General features: G+C 41.5%; 1 protein-coding gene across 2 annotated transcripts in view; it reads right to left on the reverse strand.

Moving 5' to 3' along the window:
* Positions 1-258: 258 nt before the first annotated feature.
* BACH1 (BTB domain and CNC homolog 1) overlaps positions 259-15,621 on the reverse strand; it is a 45,401-nt gene continuing 30,038 nt past the window's right edge. For both annotated transcript variants that reach the window (XM_043448799.1, XM_043448800.1), the window contains exons 3-5: positions 13,825-15,162; positions 12,014-12,220; positions 259-4,163 (exon numbers count right to left, since the gene is read on the reverse strand). In XM_043448799.1, coding sequence (XP_043304734.1) covers positions 3,705-4,163; positions 12,014-12,220; positions 13,825-15,162 — 2,004 coding nt within the window. In that variant the 3' untranslated portion in view covers positions 259-3,704. The remainder of the gene's footprint in view (positions 4,164-12,013; positions 12,221-13,824; positions 15,163-15,621) is intronic.

Below are 15,621 nucleotides of genomic sequence, written 5' to 3' on the forward strand. Positions count from 1 at the left end.
GAGATACCCCTTAAATAAGCCTATAGCTCTAGCCAAAGACTAAAATTAAATCAGAAACAAGGTTAAAACCTGTGCTTCTTTAAACACCTGATAATTGCTGAGAACCTTCTTTTCAGGCATGATAATCAACTAGTGAAAAAGACTCCTTCATACAGATGCCAGAGCCATACTGTTTACTGATTAAAAGACCAAAATTAGTAAATTCCTGTGAGAGGTGAGAAAATGGAAATGGAATGTACAACTCTAGTCAATCAGAGGCAGTTTTCGAGACTTTTATTGAACTGTCATTTTATTACCAACATCTAACATTTCGAGTTTTGCTACATTTGGATAAGCACATTAGGAAGAAAATGTAAATTAAATACTATGAAAGTTCACCTTTAATGAAACATGATCTTGATAGGATATGGATATATAAATTTAGTGGTTTTATTGCATTGTTAGAAAATTATATTATGAAAGATACAAAAAAATCAATAGCTGTTATTATTTCTGTTTATTTTACAATCAGTATGCCATCTTTTGCCATTATGGCTTTAAATTTTCATTCTGCCCAACAGGTTTCAAATAATAGTTTATTACATGCTTTAATAAAACAGTTAAAATATTTACAAATTCAAAATAGATGTTTCATAACTGAAAAAAAGTTCACCTGAGAATTTATTATAACATTGCCATTTTTTGATATTTTTTTCTCCAAGTTGTTAATGTGGCTGAGTGTCCACCTGCAACCTGTATCGTCTACTGTGTCAAATATATTTGATTCCTTAAATTAGTTAAGCGTTAAGCTATAGTAAATTATAAGATGTACAGATGGAGTACTTAGATTTATATCCATGTTTGTTCTGAATATAACAATTTAACAAATTATCTGCTACAGCTGCAGGATTCAAATAATGAGAAACACTTTAAGGTATGGTTATTTTACTGAGTTAGACCTAACAGCTTTTAAAAATCATCAAGCAGTGAGAAGGCTAACTCATAAAATAAGGAACCATGATCATGTAAATACACCACATACAAACTGAAAATCACCTTTGAAAAATTCTGCATGAAGGAAAAGATATACACTGTATACACATAATCCTGTCACTTGTCTTCGGCAGCATCAAAAAAAAAATCAATTTAAAACAAATTTTCTTAGAAAAAACTTCTTTAGAAGTTAATGTTAAAATAGGCATAAATGCGTAATGCTATGCAATATATAAAAAACTTCCCCACTTTATGGCCAAAAGACAAAGATAAAAAAATTTTTATCTCTCTGTCCCTCTGGATTACAACTTGAAAATCATGTAGGTATGAGGTAGTGTAGTTACTTGTATTACATGCTGGTTATTAAAAGTAATGCTCTATTTTATGAAATAATACACTTGGCCAATAATTAGAATATCATTAAAATACACCTTAATGCTAAACTGTTTACATGTAGCGAGAAATTTAATCCAAGTGCCTTAAAAATTGTTTTTAAACTCTGGAGACAGCTAGGTTTCATCATAAAATAGGAAGTAATCTTTCAGAGCAGCTATTTACAGTAGCAATTAAAGTACAGGACTGACTCTGCACACACACAGACTGGAGCCAACAACAGCTGAGCGCACACTGAGGTAGGAAATGAAGGAGCCCGTCGGCCTGGGTAAGAGTCTACACGCTGTAAACCAGCAAAGGTTTTATATTATTTTATATTTTGAATTTAAAATTACAAGTATCAAAGAAATAGCTAGATAGGGGTATATACATACACACACACACACACACACACACATATCATTGATCACTGTTTTGTAGTATGGGATTCATTATCATAGAATTATATTCTCCCTGACAAATTCTTAGGTGTACTTATAAAAAGCCTCTAGAAAATAAACAAGCCCAACTAGTTTTCTCCTACAACAGCTAAGTTGATAATAGAAATAACATACAAACCACTGAAAAGATAGTGGCAATAGCTCCCGCCAACACCTGCCCCCATGAAAAAGGGTAACGTTTGACGAATTACTCTGAAACGGGAAGCCTGGTCCCCACGTCGCCTCACAGGCCTACTGGCTTCAGACCCAGTCCTACATGTTAACTACACAAGCCCTTTGCCAGACTCAAGATGCAATCTACACAAGTCAGGTGTCTAATCTCAGTGAAATGAAGTACTTTCCAATCCAGATGCTAAAAATTACTTTCTGTACCCTTTCAAACTGGATTCTGCAAACGTTTCTCTGAATGCAAATACTCAATGCTGCTTTCATCATTGACAGGTCCACAGCTTTCGTTAGACTCCCAAGCAAGCCTGTAACAGCAGAATGGCTAACAACCACTGCATAATGGCATGGGGCAAGGGTTCAGATTATTAGAAAACCATCTTAAAACAGGATTGAATAAACACAAAGGCTGATTTTAAAATGCCCAAGCCCCAAATGATGGGCGTGCCCTTACGCGCTAGATTTGGGGAGGAGAGCAAGACTAAATTTGGCTTCCGAATTCAAACCCACAATGGAACAAAATCATGTTTTTAGCCTATCTCACAAATCTGCATGGTTGTTGTAGACACATTTTGATCTATCGTAATGCTTTTTACAAAGAAACCACAGAACTTCAGAGACAGGATGGGAAATGAACTGCCACTCCTGATAAACGCAGGCCATCTTTCTCCCTTGTACGAGTGGCCTCCGGCGGGCAGGCCCCCAGTCTTGTCCCGGGTGAGCACTCCAGGATTCCAGGGAGGCGAAGACAAGGCTGCCATCGCAGGAGCTCACGCCACTGTGTCCTGAGTTTTATTTCTTCTTCCAAAAGGACGAGAATGTGAGAAAACAGAAAGATCATGCTGGACCCAGATGTAGAAGAGACGAAGAGGAAAAGAGGAAAATGACACTCATCTACTGCTGCTGCAGCCAGAACTCTTCAAGTCGACACCGAGGAGATCAGGAGCCTCAGCCAGAGGCCAGCCTCCTGCCTGGGGTTGCTAACTGTTTCCAACGTAGCCCAGGATCACAGCTGCAGGCCAACCAGTCTCCACTTTCAGCAAGAGCTGAAAGGGCAACACGCCAAGGTTCAGGCGAGACAGTCTCTTTACGTGTTCCCACTTCAGGCCTACACCAGCATGCCCGAGGAGGTGACACCTTATTTTTCAGTAGCATGTAACTCTGTCAGCATTACTTGGAGGAAAATTTTCTTTTAAACCAGTAATGTTGTAAGAAGGCCAGATGATTAATCTTTTGCAGGCTACTTCTTTAGAGTAGGATGTGTCTGCAGAGGTTTCAACCTGTAACTGTTGTTTGATATGCTACAGTTTTTCATTTTCTGATTTACTTTGAATACTGGAAAGAATCATTGCTAACAGCTGTTATTCTTTAAAACTGAGGAGTTGTCAGTACCCTTGCCTGGAAAATCCCATGGACAGGGGAGCCTGGTATATGCTACAGTCCATGGGGTCACAAAGAGTCAGACATGACTGAGCGACTTCACTTTCTTTCTTTCTTTCAAAGCCTTACTGCATTTCCACATGGGAACTTTCAGCATCCAGGTGGCAGATCATTTCTGCCTCTCTTGTGGAAATGAAGGAAAAGTCAAAGGCTGATGTCAAAGAAATTCCCTTAACAGCAAAGTATGAGGGGCGACAAACCATACTGTCAAGAGATGGGTGGCCGTATCAGGCTTTTAAGACAATGTCAAAACGTCAGTGGGAAGGAGCCGGTTTGAAGGAGGCAGAGGTGCGTTTACTCATCAGTAGTACACTTGTCAGTCATCTGCTGACAGAAGTCCGAGATGCCCCCACTCTGGCGACAGGGCTCCCGGGACCCCGGGCTCAGCTCCGAGGGGGTGCTGGCGGCCGGCTGGGACTCCTGGCCCCGCACACCGCCCGCCTCGCCGCCCCTGGTGCGGGGGCAACACGGGCTGGGCTCTCCGGCAGGCGGTCCAGCCGCAGGCCTTTCAGACAGACTCAGGATGGAGGGTAATGTGAGCTCACCGTCAGGCGTGCTCTTGCCTTTCTCGGAAATTAACAGGGAGAGCGGGCAGTCGGAAGCTGAGTACTTGGCGAGGATCTGTATCTGTTCTTGACTCAGCGCCGCTTCTTTACAAACTTGCTGGCAGAGCCCTGTCAGGTTCTGCTTGGTCTCGCCCAGGGTGGACAAAATGTGATCCCTCTCCTTCAACAAGCTCTCCTTTTCATTTTGCTGTAGGTGAGAAAGAGAATACGGTGAGTTGCGTTGATGAGCTCGTCAACACGGCTAGGGTGTGCAAACATTCATATCCATGGCACCTTCGCATCATGTAAGGTCATGGGGAATTTTTCCTGCCAATTCCATTCAAAAATACATTCAATACTGAGGTCCATAAGCCCCCATCCCTAACAGGCCTACACATATCTTGGGGTTCATAACCTTTCAGGTTTTAGAGAGAAAGTATAGATGCACACATAATTCCTCCAGCAGCATCCAAGGCAGCACCCCACTCTCAGACACCTTCCCATTTCTAAATAAGACACACGAAAGCATCAACAGACGAAGGAGGATACATAACGACTGTGCAACCTGACCTCGGCTTGTGTCAGTTGTTTGGCCAAAATAGTTGCGACAGACTTACACGGTTTTCAGAGTTTTTTGGATCTGTGGACTGCAGATAAACCAGCATGGACTCTGGGGATGAAATACAATCCCCACAAAAGCACAAATGAAGTGATCATAACTCCAAAGAATCTAATAACGACTGGACATTAGTTGTTCCAGACATTGTGCTAAATGTTTCCAAACACACCATTTCAACTATGTAATCCTCACGATGACTGTTGATTTCAGGAATATCAAACACATTTTACAGATGGGGTTCAGATTTTAACATGCCCAGAGTCAAAAAGCTGGTAGGTGAGCTACTGAAGTGTGAATAATGGAGGGGAAGGGGAATTGTGTTTGTTAATTACTATTATTGCTATTTAACTAAAGCGTGTCCAAGTCGTGTCCAACTCTTTTGCGACCCTATGGGCTTTCCATCACTAGACGTACTGGAGTGGGGCTATTTCCTTGTCCAGGGGATCTTCCTAACTCAGAAACTGAACCCGTGAATCTTGCGCCACGTCTCTTATATTGCAGGTGGGTTCTTCACCTCTGAGTCAGCAGGGTTTCCCAGGTGGCGCTAGTGGTCAAGAATCTGCCTGACAACGCAGCAGATGCCAACAGACGCGGGTTCAATCCCTGGGTCAGGAAGAGCCCTTGGAGGAGGAAATGGCAGCCCACTCTAGTATTCCTGCCTGGACAATCCCTGGGCAGAGGAGCCTGGTGGGCTGCAGTCTGTACAGACAGAGAGTCGGACACGACTGGGCACAACTATTACTCCTATTGGTACTGTTGTTATTTTCACGTTAAATGATTATCCCTATGAGAAAGCCTACCATGAAATTTTGTTCAGGTTCTCCTGGCTCCGGCCTCTCTGTCCGCCATCACTGGTCACTGAGGGCAGCATGTCTTTTTTTCTATCATTGTACCACCCCATCTTTCCCATTCTACCACTGCACTGCGCCTCATCTAGTATGTGCTAGAAAACCAAATGACCAAGCTGTTTATAAGGTGAGAGTAAACAAATGTTGACAGAGGGTCAAAGATTTCTCTTGTGAAATCTATGACAAATCTCTTGGCCTTCTGCTCTCTGGCAACTTCAGGGGAGAGGAAGCTGTTAAATGTTGCCAGTTAACATTTAGACAGGTTGCTTCACAGTAGCCATCTACAATGGCCAACCTTTAAATAGATGCTTTTCTGGGACAAAAATAGCTAAAAGGTTAAAAAGGAAACCTGCTTTACACAAAAGTATTGTTGTGGGTTTATATTAAAGTTTTTCTACAAAACTGTGGGTGACTCTGACTATGAGTAGTCAGGTTTTAGCGGGTGCCTACAACTATGGATAGTCAGGTTTTGAATATTTCAAGGCCATCTAAGACTTTGAAAAACTTTGCACTGAGTAAGAAACACTAAATTTTTTTACTGCAAAGTACATACTTCTATTTACTGAAGCATGATATATATCCTGAATGAACTCATCATATTTCACATACACACACACACACACACACACACACACACAGAAGGAGCAACTCTTCTCCAGCAGCAAGCATGCTTTCTGCAGTCTAGTACTAGGGATTTTCACAGAAAGGGGTGGCTCCCCATCTTGGAACAAGAGAAGGCTTCCCAGGTGGCTCAGGGGTAAAGAATCCGCCTGTCAACACAGGAGACACAGGAGACCTGGGTTTGATCCCTGCGTCGGGAAGATCCCCGGGAGGACAGCATGGCAACCCACTCCAGTGTTCTTGCCTGGAGAATCTCATGGACAGAGCCTGGTGGGCTACAGGCCACAGGGTGGCAAAGAGTCAGACATGTGTGCACACACACAGACACAAGCTGAAGCTATGAGACGCTGTTCTAAACGGCACAGGTGCACTAACAGGGTCATGTCAAAAGCACGCACCCACTGGCTGAGGAGGCTGGCTCTCCCCCCGGCAAGTCTGGGAAAATATCGACATCAAGATGACCAATGACTATTGTGAGTTCTAAGAAATTAAATTAGAAAAAAATAATCCATGAGTCCACTGTGATACTAAAAGGATGTGGTCAGAGGGAGGGAAAAGAGGAGGGAAGGAAAGTTCTTTTTAAAGAGGAATACCAATAAATGTCAGTGGAATGACAGAATTGGAAAAATCCCGATTTTGCAGTCCCCATTGTAAAGGCCATCATCGCATGCTTAAAACCAAAGGACAAAGGAGTGTTGGGGAACCAGATATTCACAAAGTGCCTAACTAACAGTCCACAGAAAACAATCACAAAGGCAAAAAAAAAAAAAAAAAAATTTGGAAATGATCTGCTCCCATGCACTCAAGTGGAACAACACCCTGACATGGTGTCTCCTCAAGTGACCCAGTATGAAGGACACAATGCTGAATGTTTAATCTCAATCTAAGAACACACACTTTCACATGAAACACAAGGACTGAAAGAAGGAGTTAAATAGAACCAAGGGGAAATGATCAGACAAACATTAAAACTTATTATCATTAAAAAATAGCAGGGGGGAGTACTGGGCATATGCCCTGAGGGAACTGTAACTGAAAAGGATACATGTAGCCCAGTGTTCGTCACAGCACTGTTCACAACAGCCAGGACACGGAAGTAACCTAGCTGTCCACCAGCAGATGAACGAGTAAAGCAGCTGTGGGACGTATGCACAGTGAGACACCGCTCACCGTAAAGAGGAGTGCATCTCACTCAGTCACATGTATGTACACACAGCGGAACAGTGCTCCGCCATACTGACATGTCCTGAAGGAGGTGCTGGCAACCCACTCCAGTGTTCTTGCCTGGAGAATCCCCACAGACCGAGGACCCTGGCGGGCTCTAGTCCACGGAGTTGCAAAGACTCAGACATGACTGAGTGAGCAAGCGATTGACATGCACCCACTGCTATACTTAAAACTAACACAACATTGTTAATCAACTATACTCTCATATAAAACAAAAAATTTTTTAATTAAAAAAATGAGGGGAGAAGGGGGAGGATTTGTTCTAGACTGAGAGACTAAAGACAAAACTAAAAACATCATGTGAGCATTGGCTCCTACTTTGAAAAGAAAAAATATATATAAAGTATGCCTGGGGACAATAAGAGTAATTTGAATAGGAACTACATATGTTATTTAAGATTTATTAATTTTCTCAGGTATGACAAAGATATGGGTAAATATATTTGATAAAGATGTCAAAAAATGTCATTTTAGAAGATTCATATTTAAGCATGTAGGGGTAAAATGTCATAATGTGGCCGGTTTCAAATGATTCAGAAAATTAAAGGAGAGCCATAGAGACGGACAGGGAGTACAGTGAGAAGATACCCAACTACAGTAACAAAGAATCCAAGAGCGGCTGGCAGGGACAGAGGGACAAAGACCTGCAGAGCAGCCAGGCGGGATGGGGGACACAGACCCGGCCAGAGAGACAGAGGCCAGGACCCACAGGGAGAGGCAGAAAGCAAAGATGGCAAGATGTCAACGACTGGGGACTCCACCCAGGAAGTATATGGGTGTTCACCGCACTATCCATTGAACTTTCCTGCAAGCTTCAAATTTCTAGAATGGGGAGGAGGAAGATGATTCTCACGAACAAATAAAAACACCTAAAGCTGGCTCCCTATGAGACTCTAAGCACTTGATTGGCAAGGGCTATGTCTCGCTGATCTTTGATTTCCCTGTACCCAGTACATTTAATATGGAATGAAAAGCAGATACTCACAGAAAACATAACTACTAATTTTTGCTGAGCCCTGAACATGTGCGGGGCAGGACAAAGCCTTCCATCTCTGGCTGCATCTTATCCTCGCACCAGACCTGAGGGAGATACTACTCTTATCTCTTGCTATCAATGAGGGAATTGGGTTTTGGAGAGGCAACAACCTCTCCAAAGCCACCAAGAGGCCAGGCAGAGTTTTCAGCTGTTTGACTCCAAAGCCTTCGTCTGACTTACGTGTTCCAGCGCAACAGGTTAGAAACTCAGTGTGCATAATAAAGACTCACACTGGAAACTTCTGCAGAATGCATGTTCCTGGGCCCCTCCCACAGGTCTGGGATGGGGCTCCCCAGGGAGCATTTTGAAGGCGGACTCCCGGGTAACTGACGCCAACTGTACACAGGCCACACTTCAAGACGTGCTGCTCAAGGGCCTCAGAGAGTGGCAGCAGGGAAGCCCCAGAGGGCCCACTGGAGGGTTTGGAGATGGGCGTGCACATGTCACTAGAGCAGTAGTTAGAGGGTGACCAGAAAACAGTTGTTTTTAATACAATAATCTTCACGACAAAATTCAAAACACTAAAGACAGACTGGGCTCCCCTGGTGGCTCAGACTGTCAAGAGTCTGCCTTCAATGCAGGAGATCTGGGTTCGATCCCTGGGTTTGGAAGATCCCCTGGAAAAGGGAAAGGCTACCACCCACTCCAGTATTCTTGCCTGGAGACAATCCACGGGAGCACATACAATCAGACAGGACTGAGCGGCTAACACTTTCCCTTCACAAAGACAGATGAGGTCATTTGACTCCTACACCATCATCCTGGACAAGGGCAGTGAAATGAAACGATGTGTGAACATCTCAACCCCAAGTTCCAGAACTTTGTGAACACTGTGATTTCTGATCACTTGTGATATCTGATTTCTTCTAAGAGAAATCACACTTTGGCAATTTATTACTTTTCCTTAAAAAGCAAAGTTTATTTCAAGGTTACCTTTGTCTGAGACCACAATGGTATCAGAGACACAGATTTTCTGACTTCTGATTTTGTCTTAGAGAAAAGAATAAACATAGACCTTGAGAAGAATCCTATAAAGACGAGAGCTTTATAAGTCAAACACATAACAAGTTGAATGATTCTTGAACTTTGTTCAAGATCTTATATTTATTGGTAAAAGAAAAGTCACGATTTTGGTTTGTAAATCATGGATATTCATTTCTTACAGTAAAAGCAATACTGAATTAACACCTAACCTCTAACATACTATCAAATTTTAAATAAAGATTAAAAGTCAATACCATCAATTTACTGATCAAATAAATACCTGCCTCTTTTTCTTCAAAGGTGACTGACAGACTTCGACAGGACTTCTTGTTGAAAAATACAACTCAATTTATTAAATTCAAATTAACATCTCCCTTTGGCTTTCCGAGCATATAAAGACCACCTGAAGCATGCTTAAAGACACTCCTTGGAAGAAAAGCTACAAACCTAGACAGCGTATTAAAAAGCAGAGACATTACTTTGCTGACAAAGGTCCGTCTAGTCAAGGCTATGGTTTTTCCAGTAGTCATGTATGGAAGTGAGAGTTGGACCATAAAGAAAGCTGAGCGCCAAAGAATTGATGCTTTTGAACTGTGGTGTTGGAGAAGACTCTTGAGAGTCCCCTGGACTCCAAGGAGATCAAACTTGTCCATCCTAAAGGAGATCAGTCCTGAGTGTTCATTGGAAGGACTGATACTAAAGATGAAGCTCCAATACTTTGGCCACTGATGTGAAGAACTGACTCACTGGAAAAGACTCAGATGCTGGGAAAGACTGAAGGCGGGAAGAGAAAGGGACAACAGAGGATGAGATGGTTGGATGGCATCACTGGGTAGAAGGACGTTGAGTTGAAGCAAGCTCCAGGAGTTGGTGATGGACAGCAAAGCCTGGAGTGCTGCAGTTCATGAGTCGGACAAAAAGTCGGATACAACGGAGTGACTTTATCTCATGGCTTTATCTCACTGATCCACCTTAAAAGTACTATTTTCAAATCATTATTCGTTTTGTAATCAAAATACTTTTCTTCACATGCTGATCTATCCACTCTATTAGGCTATTACTCTTAGAAGGAACTACAAAAATTTCCTAAGAACCATGGGAAAACCAAATATTCCCTTCTATTGAAAATTAACCAAAAGTTATTCCACTGACCACATAAAAGGAATCTTTCTGAAATGAGAGAGGCAATATAAACAGTCAGGTCCAAACCCAGAGTCTACAGAGTAAGCAGAGACATTAGGAAAGGAACAATCAAGGTAGAAAAATTGATAAATAGTATAATTGATAAATTATACTATTTGAAATATATTGAAAATTGAAAAACTATATATAAACTATATATATTGAAAAACTATATTGAAAATTGATAAATAATAGTATAGCAGTAAGAAGAAAAAAGTAATATTTATTGAGTACTATGTGCCAGGCACTTTTCTAAAGGCTTAGATGTATTAGCTCATTTAATCTTCATAAACTGGAGAAGGAAATGCAACCCACTCCAGTATTTTTGCCTAGGAAATCCTATGGACAGAGGAGGCTGGCAGGCTACATACAGTCCATGGGGTCACCAAAAAAAAAAAAAAAGAGTTGGGCACGACTTAGAGACTACACAACAATAATAATCTTCATAAATGAATACTCATTTCTATAAAGTAAGAACTAGTATTATCCCATCTTACAGAGGAGAAAACTGAGACACAAAGATATTACATAGCCTGCCCAGAGTTACACGGGCTTCCCTGGCGGCTCAGACCTGCAGTGCAGGAGCTGCAGGAGACACAGGTTCGACCCCTGGGTGGGGAAGATCCCCTGGAACAGGGCATGACAAGCCAATCCAGTGTTCTTGCCTAGAGCAGGCCACAGAGAGAGGAACCTAGTGGGCTACAGTCTAGGGCGTCTAAGAGAGTCGGATACGACTTAGTGACACCACGGACGCACGAGAAACAGAACATTCAGTGAACGTTTCCACCGCATCAAGACACTGTCTCTGCTGTCGTCTCTAACCATGGCTTTTAGCTTTAGTGGGCCTGCACTATCAGTTATCTTTCTTCACACAACGCTTTCTTCTATTGGTACCAACCACTACCGTACAAAGAAACACTGGGGAAAATTAATCCACTTTTTAGTTAATTTGTGTTTTGATGCTGGAATAAAAAATAAGATGTAACAAAGTAGGCATTCTTATCCCTGAGGGTCTCATTAGGTATTAAAATTTTCTATTTATATTAGCACATGAATTTTTTCCTTTGGATGAAAGATTCGAGTTGGCTGGTTCGTTTTTCTATCAACCAAAACAACTTACTGGTTCATTAAAACCAACAACTGGAGCATCAGCATTTACAGACAGCAAGCACAACACAAAGAGATTCCAGTGTTTCAGAATTTCTCTTATTTTTACTCAACCACCAAGAATTAGGTAGTGACGTTATCTTTAATCTATAAATCACTTTTTTAAAAGAGACACAGAAATAGTTCAACTTACATATGACAGTATCACATTGTATATGTAAAACACTTGCTTAGGTAAAATTATGAAAATCCTCATTGTTTTTTATCTCCTAAGCTTTCTGAAAATGTCACATAATTTATTTTTTAATATTGATCAGCAAATTTTAAAATTAAATTGAACATTGTATCTGACTTAGGAATTGAGACAGCTATTTCCTGTAAAAAAGACTGTTGGAACTGTTGGAATTAGAATAAGAAGCATCATCCAGACTCACCAGCTTCTCAATTTCTGACTCCAGATTCTGTATACAGTCAAGCTTTCTCTTGCGACAGCGCTGTGCGGCAATCCTGTTTTTACTTCTTCTCCGAATATCATGGATGCAATCGAGCTGTTCTGGAGTCAGCTTGTGCATTTTCAACAAAGATTGAAAATCATTTCGAGAGAGTGAAATTATTCGTTGTGCATTAAATGGCAATTTTACCTAGAAAGTGAAATAAACATTAGCAATTATTGCTGCATTTTTTGGTTTTACTTAAATCTAGGAAGAGGAAAATATGCATCTATGTTTTCCAGGGAACTTTATTTAGACTTAAAAAAACCCTCTATTCCCAACTTCTGTACATTCTTTTTTTTTTCCTTCATTATTTCTCTTTTATTTTTGAGAAGGTTTAGAAGATAAATTGAGAAGCAGATTTTTTTCACAAATCAAACATCATACACACAAACATTAATGTACTTAAGAGAAAAAAACAGAATTTAAATTATTTTACTATACGGCATGTCAATACCCCATAGAGAGCTTCAAGGCATTTTATTTTCTAAAGTGTTTTAAATGTATTTTTACCCAAACCAAAAAAATTCTGTTTTGTTCTTTGATTTCTATTACTGTGTAGCACTGATTTAATATAGTGTATAATAACACTAATAATTTCTAAGGAATTTCTGAAAATTTATTTTTCTGTCAGAAAAATGGCAGTTTCACATAATTCATTTTACTTGCCAATGTAGAAATGGTTAGAAAAATCTTATGAATATTTACAGTCATTTTCAACATATTTAAATTTGAAATAAGAAGAAGATAATCTTTAAAAAATAATACTGTGGGAAAATTTAATTATCAAAAAGAAATGAAACATTTGTCAGTTTCTCTGGCTACCTAGTCTTTCAAGCTTACAGAAATTAGTTACATAAAATATTCTAAAATTTCTTAAATGCTTCATTTAAACACTTTGTCATAGTTTCGAGCACTGCATTTACAAATGGCATATATAAAAATCGATATATATAACTTCATGCTTACATACTACTTCTTAAATTAAATAATCAAACACCTCCTTCCAAAGCCAAGGGGGGAAAAAAACCTCTTCATTGTTTCAAACTATGTCATCCAACAGCTATAAAACCAAAGAATATGATAAAGAACTAACGAGTCTTTATTATTACTAGAACTACGGTCAAGTTTTACAAAAAAGCATCTATCAAATACAAACACTGATACACAAAGTACACAGATCAAGGTTAGTGTGATTAATAACATACCAGTCACATGTAGTTCATGCTAAATTATTAAGACATTCTTTAAATTAATAGATGAAATGACTAAGGGAAAATAAGAAAAAAATGTATAGCTATGAGAAACTAGTATAAAGAAAACTCTGGACCGGAAGCCACATTCCTGCAACAAGTCACGGCTAAGTGACTAAGTCCCACGTCTAGACGTCCTTGTGGCAGTGAATAAGACTGAATATATGCTGTACTTAGCCAGGAGTTAATCATGAAATGACTAGAGAATCATTATTCCTTTTCCTCTCGGGACCTGGCACTTGATTTACAGTTACACGGCCAATGCGGGAATCCACTCCCCAGTTAACAGAACAGATACGCCTACTTAAAATAAAGAAACACAGCAGTCCTTCCAACTTAATCAGCCACTCCTGGTATGTATCACACGGTGGTATAATTAACTGAGTATGGGCTCCCTCCTCCCTCCCTGAACCAGATCACATTCCCAACAGGAGCGGACACATTCAGCCCAGTTAACGGAGGTCAAACAATGACTCAAGCGCACTCTCCTTTTCCACTCACCTCACACTCTTGTTCTCTGGCTGAACAGGGCTCACTGTCCCCTTCGGTATCCGTCTCCGAGTCGTCGCCCAAGCTGATCACACAAGCGTAGGGACAAGGCTCCTGCTGCGGCTCTGAAACGTAGTCATCGGTTCCGATCTCCAGGCTGCTGGAACAGCCCTCGGTACTCAGAGTGCTTATGAAAGGGCAACTGACGGAACTCAGGGTTGTGAAAGTCCTCTGGCCCGGCTCCGGGCTCTCACTGATCCGGATGCCTAACCAGGGACACTCAGACCGCTTCTGGGGGTAGCTGTGCTCTGGGCCATCTTTGGCCACGGCAGGGGACAACTGCATTTGGCAGGGAGAGTCGGCGCTGCAGATGTCACTCCAGAAGCCCTTCGCGAGGTGCTCGGCCACCTCTCGCTCCACGCTGCTCAGGTCACTGGCGGCAAGGCCACTGTCCTTCCTGGGGCCGGGGTCTGACTTCACGTCTGGACTCTCACTGAAAGCCTTCTCTTCTCGCACGTCGCAACCCGACGAAGGCTTTTCCATCAACACTGTCGTGTTCTGCATGCCAGCAAAATTCACGTCACCGTACTGGTCGTACGTGTGTAAGAGAGACAGGGAGTAGAGCCCGTGGGGGTCTGCAGAATTGGGGGGGCAGGGAGCTGCTTCTGTTTTTCCGGATGAGCCCTGGGAAGCGGGATCTTTCTTCTTGGCTTCTTCATGTTCCATTGATGATTTTCTTTCTTCACATTTTAAAATCACCTGCAAGTCTGCACAGTCCTGGATTCCTCCTAGACACTCATTTTCTGACAGCTCATGAGGCTGAACAGAAGCGGCCTGAATGTCTTTGACGCTGGATTCCACGGTTCGGACTCTGTCAGTCCCAAACGCTTTCTGGAATTTTCGGTATTTGGGGCATAAAGACGGCAGAGCCAGGGCAGCGTCCTTTTCTAAGCACATGGATTCACATGTTTGGCTGGCACTGTCCTGCACAGGAGGAGTCACTTTTGCACTACCTTGATACCTACGCAGTTTACAGTGAGGGGTTTGGACATTTTTGTTGTCCAGAAATTCCTCCACCTCATCGATTTCTAAATCCTTCTGGTCCAAAAGCGAAAACTTAAAATCTGGTTTCTGGCAAGGCGAGAAGAAGCATTTTTTTCTGGGGCATTCCTGCGTGTCTGCAGTGGAGTCCAGAAACTTGTATTTGAGAAACTGAAAGCAGGATTCCTCAATATCAGGTACGCCTAAAAATTCCACACACTTGTACACCTCATCCACATTGTCCTTACTGAGTATCAGTTTAGCGGTGTAGGCAAACTGAATTAAAGGTTCAAATCCTTTAACTGTCACCTGTTAATGTACAAAACAAAAACAAACACATCACCTGAAAAGCTGTCTAGCAGATAAGGACAAGAGAAGCAGCAGGGTGGCAAGATGAAAACCTCTTTGTGATACTTATAAAACAGGGATTTTAATTCGGTGAGAAAAAAAAAATTCTTCTCAGAAATGTAAAGCTAAGGGAATCTAGAAAAGCTTGCTTCTCACATCCGTTCATTGGGACCACACCCTCCACTTTATAGATTTCCACTCATGATGATCCATGGAGTATGATTTACTCATATGAGATAAAGATATAAACATTACCACACTTTCCACATTAGTGGAAAGAAGGCATCTATGGAATAAGGAACATGGATAAACGTCCAACACACTGTTTCAAGTGCTGGGGTCTGCTGCCATCCTAGTTTCATGCGGTTACCATATTCCAAACAACTCCTCAACTGTGATAAAGTACTACAGTGGAATTTT

Source organism: Cervus canadensis, chromosome 27 (genome assembly GCF_019320065.1).
Source record: "Cervus canadensis isolate Bull #8, Minnesota chromosome 27, ASM1932006v1, whole genome shotgun sequence".
Taxonomy (NCBI): Eukaryota; Metazoa; Chordata; class Mammalia; order Artiodactyla; family Cervidae; genus Cervus; species Cervus canadensis.